The following is an 8042-nucleotide window of genomic DNA, read 5'->3' on the forward strand; positions in this document are numbered from 1 at the left end:
GAGTTTATATTCTTGATTAGCTCAGGCTGTTACTTAACCCCAACCTAAAACCCAGGCTAATCTTAACTCATTGCTGACCTACATCCTGATCTAACCTTACTAGTAGCTAACCATAAACCATGAGATTCACTAAATATTAGCTAACATTAGTTTAACCTTGTTATTAGCTAACCCAAACCTTGGGCTAACCTGAACCAGCTACTAACACAAAGCGCTATCTCACCATCTCACATTTGCCCTCAGTTATTTTGGTGTTATTGTTATTACAAAGCTGACTCCATTTTTAATTCACACTCCAGCAGTATGACACCGTGTTATTTTAAATTGGGTTACTCAGAGGTTTCCCACAAGAATTAGACAAAGAGAGGAGTTAGCATGAGCTACTGCTAACGGCAGCTAGCTGAAACACCAGATCTAAGAACAACTTTAAAACAGTTCAGACTGACGATAGTCGCTCTTTGAGCAGTGCGTGTGTGTATGTGTGTAAGTGTGTAGGGGTGTGTGTATGTGTGTAAGTGTGTAGGGGTGTGTGTGTGTAAGTGTGTAAGTGTGTAGGGGTGTGTGTGTGTATGTGTGTAAGTGTGTAGGGGTGTGTGTGTGTAAGTGTGTAAGTGTGTAGGGGTGTGTGTGTGTATGTGTGTAAGTGTGTAGGGGTGTGTGTGTGTACACAGGTAATAGTGATAATTACATCCTCTGACAGTAGATCACAGACACTTCAGAACGCTTGCTCCGGCTTTGAAATATGAATAAACACAGTTAATCTGTGTGTGTGTGTGTGTGTGTGTGTGTGTGTGTGTGTGTGTGTGTGTGTGTGTCTGTGAGGTCATCAAAGATGTTTTTCATCTTGTGCTCTTCATTAGATTCATGCTGAAGAAGTGAAGTCAAGTGAAGGCCAAAAGAAATGCTGGGCAAGAAGAGGTTAAGTGATTAAATTGTTGAGCGTTTTCTATTCATGTAAAAAACTCTGTGTAAAATGGAGAGAGCATCTTTGAATTTAATAATAGAACCACCATCAGACAGAACCTCCATCAGGTAGAACCTCTATCAGGTAGAACCACAGTCAGATATAAACACAATCAGATTGAACCACCATTAGACAAAGACTTTTGGAAAGGTTAATGTTGGTTTATGACAGTATTATGATTAATATGTAAAATAATAATGATGATGACAGCAGCAGGAGGCAGGAACAGGATCCAGATGATTCATGGAAACCTGTGAGGTGAGAAAGCACATACAGCAGAACAAAACCACAGTCACACTATCAATTGTAGAAATATGACGAACCACTGTTTAATCTCCCATTCCACAGAAGAAGAAGAAGAAGAAGAAGAAGACGAAGACGAAGAAGAAGAAGAAGAAGAAGAAGAAGAAGAAGACGAAGAAGAAGGAAACATAAGAAATGAAAGGAGACCTCGTTTGGGGTAGGAACCTTTCACGCGGACCTCTTATTCTGTCGGACCTATTTATCCGAACACACGGTCCATCTCGGTAAACCTTCCGGAGTCCCGTGAATGTGACCAAACGGTAAACGGTAGCCGTTACACGGGGAGGACGCGGCGGGCAGTGCGATGGAAGAAGAGGCCGCTGCTCTGAGGTCAGTTTCTCTTTAAATCACAACGCTTTACGTGCCAAAATCCACCTTCACGTCGGTCGAACGTCACCAACGGACAACATTTAAAGTGCAAAACAGACCTTCTTATACACCGTTTATGACGCGTTTGCTTTATTGACGTTTGTCTCAGGCCTCCGAGCGGGAAATAAAGTTAAGGGTTACATGAACAAGGCATTTGTCCACAAAATAACCGGAAGTGATCTAACCCCTAACCCTCAGAATCAGCTTTATTCGTTTATTATCCACTCCATCTACATACAATAAGCAAGAATATATGTCAATAAAGAAAACGAATACGTATAAGAATAATAAACAAATATATATATATATATATGAAATGACTGATATGGGGGGAAAGTGGTGATTTAAGGGACCCTCTGACTGATCAATGTTCATCAGAGACAGCTTGTGGGACATCTGACAATAGAGTAATGAAGTCCTCTTTAGTTGAACTCTGACTTTTCTTCATCAATTATGATTTCTGTCCCTTTTATTTTGTCTCTATTTTAAAAACTACGAGACAGAGTTGATTGAGCCTGAAACTGATCAATAAGGGGGGGATCAATAACTCTTCTCTCTCTGCTTGGGCACTACAGTATGGAGCTCTCCTCTCTACTTCACGACCTCCATCTCCAGAAGCCCCGCCCCTCTCCCGCTCTTCCTCCAATCACAGAGCTCCTCTCTCGGCTGAAGGAGAAGCTGATTGGACTGCCCTCTGACGCCCAATCAAGCGCCCTGATTGGTCGTGTGGAATCGCTCTTCCAAACAGCGGATCCCCACTGGCTGTTTTCAGCCAATGGGGATGAGGGGTGGGCGGAGCTTCAGGCGGCGTACCTGGGTCTCGTCAATGCTCTGATTGGCTGTGCCGCTCTGCCGCCGTGCGAGGACGACTGCGGCTCCCTACATGCCTCAGCCTATCAGAGCGTCCCCAGCAGAGCCCAGCTGGTATGCTCCGCCCTTGCTGCGCTGCTCAGAACTCTGGGAAACGCAGGCTGTCCAACTGGTCTTCTGCCGGCTATCGCCGCTCACGTGTGTGTGTTTGCTGTCACTCACTTTCAGGTAAGAGTTTAAACTTTTCTCACCTCACAATTTAATCTGAGACGTTAGTCACAGCCCTTAAGTCACATCCCTTATGTCACATCCCGTATGTCACATCCCTTATGTCACATCCCGTATGTCACATCCCTTATGTCACATCCCGTATGTCACATCCCGTATGTCACATCCCTTATGTCACATCCCGTATGTCACATCCCTTATGTCACATCCCGTATGTCACATCCCTTAAGTCACATCCCTTAAGTCACATCCCTTAAGTCACATCCCGTATGTCACATCCCTTATGTCACATCCCTTAAGTCACATCCCTTAAGTCACATCCCTTAAGTCACATCCCGTATGTCACATCCCTTATGTCACATCCCTTATGTCACAGCCCTTATGTCACATCCCGTATGTCACATCCCGTATGTCACATCCCGTATGTCACATCCCTTATGTCACATCCCGTATGTCACATCCCTTATGTCACATCCCGTATGTCACAGCCCGTATGTCACAGCCCGTATGTCACATCCCTTATGTCACATCCCTTATGTCACATCCCGTATGTCACATCCCTTATGTCACATCCCGTATGTCACATCCCTTATGTCACATCCCTTAAGTCACATCCCTTAAGTCACATCCCTTAAGTCACATCCCGTATGTCACATCCCGTATGTCACATCCCTTATGTCAGAGCCCTTATGTCACATCCCGTATGTCACAGCCCTTATGTCACAGCCCTTATGTCACAGCCCTTATGTCAGAGCCCTTATGTCACATCCCGTATGTCACATCCCTTATGTCACAGCCCTTATGTCACAGCCCTTATGTCACAGCCCTTATGTCAGAACCCTTAAATCAGAGGTGCTAACACATGACACCAGTTTCTAAACATGTGATGCAGTGAAGCTCATCTGATCCTGTGTGTCCAGGATCAAGCTTGGACCAGCTCCTCCTCCAGAGCGGCAGCTCAGAGCCTGCAGGAAGCGTTGCTGAGGGCGGGGGGGTGGAGGGACTCCTCCCACCTCCTGATGGGAGGGAGGGAGGGGGAGGAGGGAGAGAGCAGAGGACTTCTGGGGGGAATCCTGCACTGCCTTCAGCCTCAACTCACCAAGTGAGGACCAGGACGAGAAGAGATACAGGAGAGGAGGTCCAGTGCGAGACTAATGTGTGTGTGTGTGTGTGTGTGTGTGTGTGTGTGTCTGTGTGTGTGTGTGTGTGTGTCTGTGTGTCTGTGTGTGTGTGTGTGTGTGTCACAGGGACCTGTGGCGCTCTGAAGCTGTGAAGTTGGTGTTTGCTTGGACGCTACTGCAGGTCAGTTTGACCTATGACCCTCATTAATCTGTGTATCGGGGTGTGTGTGTATGTGTGTAAGTGTGTAGGGGTGTGTGTGTGTACACAGGTAATAGTGATAATTACATCCTCTGACAGTAGATCACAGACACTTCAGAACGCTTGCTCCGGCTTTGAAATATGAATAAACACAGTTAATCTGTGTGTGTGTGTGTGTGTGTGTGTGTGTGTGTGTGTGTGTGTGTGTGTGTGTGCAGGTGACTCGCCCCTCCCTCTCCCCTCACTTGTCCCACCTCCTCCCTCCCTCCCTCCTCCTCAGCGACCACTACAAACCGGAGAACTGCATCCTGGGAGTTCGCTGCCTGCACCACATTGTGCTCAACACGGTGAGAACATACACCATGAAGATGATGGTGAGGATGAAGATGATGGTGGTGATGATGAAGATGTGTTTACAGCCTCCTGCAGATCTGCGTCAGTTCAACAGAGCAGAAGTTCTCTACCAGGCTTTATTCAAACACCTGTACAGCACAGAGACGCAGGTCATACAGGTACACACACACACACACACATATATGGTTGTGTTTGTGTACCTGTGTGTTGTGGTCACATGGTTCGTTGTACTGTCTCCTCAGTCGGTCCTGTCCTGCCTCTTAGACCTGTTGGTGGTCTTGGAGAAGCCCCTCTCGTCTCGTGGCCCCCCCTCCTCCCGTAGGATGTCCGGTTGCCATGACGACGTGCTGCGGCTGGTCCTGACTAACATGGAGGCGGAGCAAAAGGTGGCGCTGCGTCGCGTCTACGCCTCCGCTCTGCCTCTGTACATCGACAGGTAGGTGCGTTTGATTCATACTCCTGGAGCAACAGGCCCATTGCAGCGGCGTCTCAGGGTGTGTTTGTTTCGTGTACCGAGGCAGGATGGGCGTGGCCGTGTGCAGACACCTACGGCAGGTGGAGCGGGTGGTGCTGGGATACCTGGAGGTCAGGGACCCACCAGAGGAGACGAGTCGTCTGAAGATCCTCGAAGTTCTTCAGATAACAACCAGAGCGGCGTGGCCACGGTGGGAGGGACTTCCTGTAGGAAGTGTCTGTCACTGAAAATGAACTCATCACTGTCCCCCCTTCTGTCTGTCCCTCTTCTGTCTGTCCCCCCTTCTGTCTGTCCCTCTTCCGTCTGTCCCCTCTTCCGTCTGTCCCCTCTTCTGTCTGTCCCCTCTTCTGTCTGTCCCCCCTTCTGTCTGTCCCCTCTTCTGTCTGTCCCCTCTTCTGTCTGTCCCCCCTTCTGTCTGTCCCCCCTTCTGTCTGTCCCTCTTCCGTCTGTCCCCTCTTCCGTCTGTCCCCTCTTCTGTCTGTCCCCCCTTCTGTCTGTCCCCTCTTCTGTCTGTCCCCTCTTCTGTCTGTCCCCCCTTCCGTCTGTCCCCTCTTCTGTCTGTCCCCTCTTCTGTCTGTCCCCTCTTCTGTCTGTCCCCCCTTCCGTCTGTCCCCTCTTCCGTCTGTCCCCTCTTCTGTCTGTCCCCTCTTCTGTCTGTCCCCCCTTCTGTCTGTCCCCTCTTCTGTCTGTCCCCTCTTCTGTCTGTCCCTCTTCTGTCTGTCCCCTCTTCTGTCTGTCCCCCCTTCCGTCTGTCCCCTCTTCTGTCTGTCCCCTCTTCTGTCTGTCCCCCCTTCTGTCCGTCCCTCTTCCGTCTGTCCCCCCTTCTGTCCGTCCCTCTTCTGTCTGTCCCCCCTTCTGTCTGTCCCCCCTTCTGTCTGTCCCCTCTTCTGTCTGTCCCCTCTTCTGTCTGTCCCCCCTTCTGTCTGTCCCCCCTTCTGTCTGTCCCCTCTTCTGTCTGTCCCCCCTTCTGTCTGTCCCCCCTTCCGTCTGTCCCCTCTTCCGTCTGTCCCCTCTTCTGTCTGTCCCCTCTTCTGTCTGTCCCCCCTTCTGTCTGTCCCCTCTTCTGTCTGTCCCCCCTTCTGTCTGTCCCCCCTTCCGTCTGTCCCCTCTTCCGTCTGTCCCCTCTTCTGTCTGTCCCCCCTTCTGTCTGTCCCCTCTTCTGTCTGTCCCCTCTTCTGTCTGTCCCTCTTCTGTCTGTCCCCCCTTCTGTCTGTCCCCCCTTCTGTCTGTCCCTCTTCCGTCTGTCCCCTCTTCCGTCTGTCCCCTCTTCTGTCTGTCCCCTCTTCTGTCTGTCCCCTCTTCTGTCCGTCCCTCTTCTGTCTGTCCCCCCTTCTGTCTGTCCCCTCTTCCGTCTGTCCCCTCTTCTGTCTGTCCCCCCTTCTGTCTGTCCCCTCTTCCGTCTGTCCCCTCTTCTGTCCGTCCCTCTTCCGTCTGTCCCCCCTCTTTCTGTCCCTCAGGGTGGCGTGTCGCGTTGACCTGTTGCTGCGTTGCCTGGTGAGGTTGCTGGTTGCCGTGGTTTCAGACTGTGAGCTCCACGTCTCAGTGAGACAGCAGCTGATGGATCAGGCGTCTCTCTGCCTCCAGCTGCTGGACGCCTGTTGTCATGGAGACGTGCAGGTGTGTTTACCTGCCGACGCTCTCACCCGGACGTTGTGTACTCTGTGAAGACGCTCACCTGTCCTCCTGTCTGTCCCTCAGCGTCTCCTTCAACAGGTTGACAGCAGCTGCTGTAGTTCTGAGGTGCTCCGTTGCCTAGCAACAGTAACCGCGACGACAGAGAGGTGATGCAGAACATCTGGACCACCTGCCGAGGATCAAACAATCTGGCGCTGTGACGCTGTGTATTATGGGCTGTTGAAAGTTAAACGTCTTCATGTTGTTACCATGACAACGAGTTGTTTCCATTATATCGTACAGAGCAAATGAGCCATTAGTATTCAACACCTCCCTCAGTAGTATTGATCAGCTGTTTTATTGATCAATGAAAAGGCTTCTCTCCGACGGACCGTTAATGAACTGATCAGAATAATTGATTAATGTTTCACAGAGAGAACGTGAGGTGAAATCAGTTTGATTATTGATTGTAAAAGTTTAAACCAATAAAGCTTTCCTTCAAAGATAACTGTCATTTACATGTTTTCACGAATGCACCATGAGCTGCAGCTCATGTTTTCTCCCTCATGTTGCATTCAAGGACATGAAAGAAATGTAGTTCCCCGAGGGATCGACTTCCTGTCCAAATAACGCCTGGAAAAAGAAGCTGTCCTCTCCTTTGTGATAGCCCAGTGTGGGGACAGCACGCATGTATTTATTATTATAAACAATATGTTTGTATAGTAATTGCTTTAAAAAACTATTTCCACACTGAAGAGTCCTCAAGTACAAGTAGCAGTAGTACCAATACGACCAATACAGTTTTGTGTATATACGGTATATGTTAGGGCCGGGACTTTAGCGCGTTAATTACGATTAATTAATTACAATGTGAATATTATATTATATATATATATTGACCTTACATATATTTTTTTATGATAATTTTTTACCTATTATTTAAAAAAAATCTTTTTTTTTTCATATTTTGACTTTTTTCACAATATTTTTTTTCCCATGACATGACTGGAATGATCTTAGATGGAGCAACCTACACGTCCCTGTCACTAATGTACTTTAAACCTTATCTGGGTTCAACCCTCAAGGGACATGGTGGCTCTTCCTAAATCCTTTTTTAGTTTTGGGTAACTGACATTTATAAAAAAGTCATAATGGGATATTGCCCCAGAGACTGATTGGTGCATCTTGGAAGATCAATCATGCTATTCATCCTTCCTGCATTGGTAAAGGCACAAGTGAGTTGAATTTGAATGTAACAGAGAATTGGAGGGTGGATGCACTAAAAAGGGTAAACAAATCTACACCCTGTGCCAGACTGTCAGTTTAAGGTTGTCCACAGGATGCCCTGAAGTAGACAAACATGGGATTGTCTTGAAAAAGGCCCTCAGAGGCTGTAATAAGTTTCTATATAAAGTACTATATTTCTAAATATGTTATTTCTACACTTGTCTGCTGGAATTGGTTGAACAAAAATAAAAATCTATGTGAAAAAAATTACTTCTCACTGTTCTCAGGTCAAATATTTATGCAATTAAAATGCGATTAATTTCGATTAATTAAGTACAAAGCCTCTAATTAATTTGATTAATATTTTTAATCGAGTCC

The 8042-nt window shown here is 47.7% G+C and overlaps 1 protein-coding gene and 1 long non-coding RNA gene across 2 annotated transcripts; one reads left to right on the top strand and one right to left on the bottom strand.

The window, feature by feature from the left end:
• Positions 1 to 869: 869 nt before the first annotated feature.
• Positions 870 to 7374, top strand: tti2 (TELO2 interacting protein 2). Its single transcript, XM_037483283.2, has 10 exons — positions 870 to 1597; positions 2212 to 2674; positions 3595 to 3776; positions 3922 to 3976; positions 4213 to 4341; positions 4414 to 4506; positions 4591 to 4784; positions 4870 to 5013; positions 6281 to 6440; positions 6522 to 7374. Exons 1-10 carry the CDS (start codon positions 1572 to 1574, stop codon positions 6606 to 6608), a joined length of 1533 nt encoding a protein of 510 aa, XP_037339180.2. The 5' UTR covers positions 870 to 1571; the 3' UTR covers positions 6609 to 7374.
• On the bottom strand, positions 4363 to 4940 carry LOC119225425 (uncharacterized). Its single transcript, XR_005121123.2, has 3 exons — positions 4862 to 4940; positions 4549 to 4770; positions 4363 to 4476 (listed from the first exon to the last, which is right to left on the bottom strand). It is a non-coding gene; the product is annotated as an uncharacterized LOC119225425 (long non-coding RNA).
• Positions 7375 to 8042: the final 668 nt, after the last annotated feature.

This window comes from Pungitius pungitius, chromosome 5 (genome assembly GCF_949316345.1).
Source record: "Pungitius pungitius chromosome 5, fPunPun2.1, whole genome shotgun sequence".
NCBI lineage: Eukaryota > Metazoa > Chordata > Actinopteri > Perciformes > Gasterosteidae > Pungitius > Pungitius pungitius.

Bases quoted from the DNA above. Each gene is read 5' to 3' on its own strand.
- tti2 (XM_037483283.2), top strand. From the start codon at position 1,572: ATGGAAGAAGAGGCCGCTGCTCTGAG. The intron at 4,507-4,590 runs GTACACACACAC...CTGTCTCCTCAG, and splicing joins CAGAGACGCAGGTCATACAG to TCGGTCCTGTCCTGCCTCTT. The intron at 5,014-6,280 runs GTGGGAGGGACT...TCTGTCCCTCAG, and splicing joins ACCAGAGCGGCGTGGCCACG to GGTGGCGTGTCGCGTTGACC.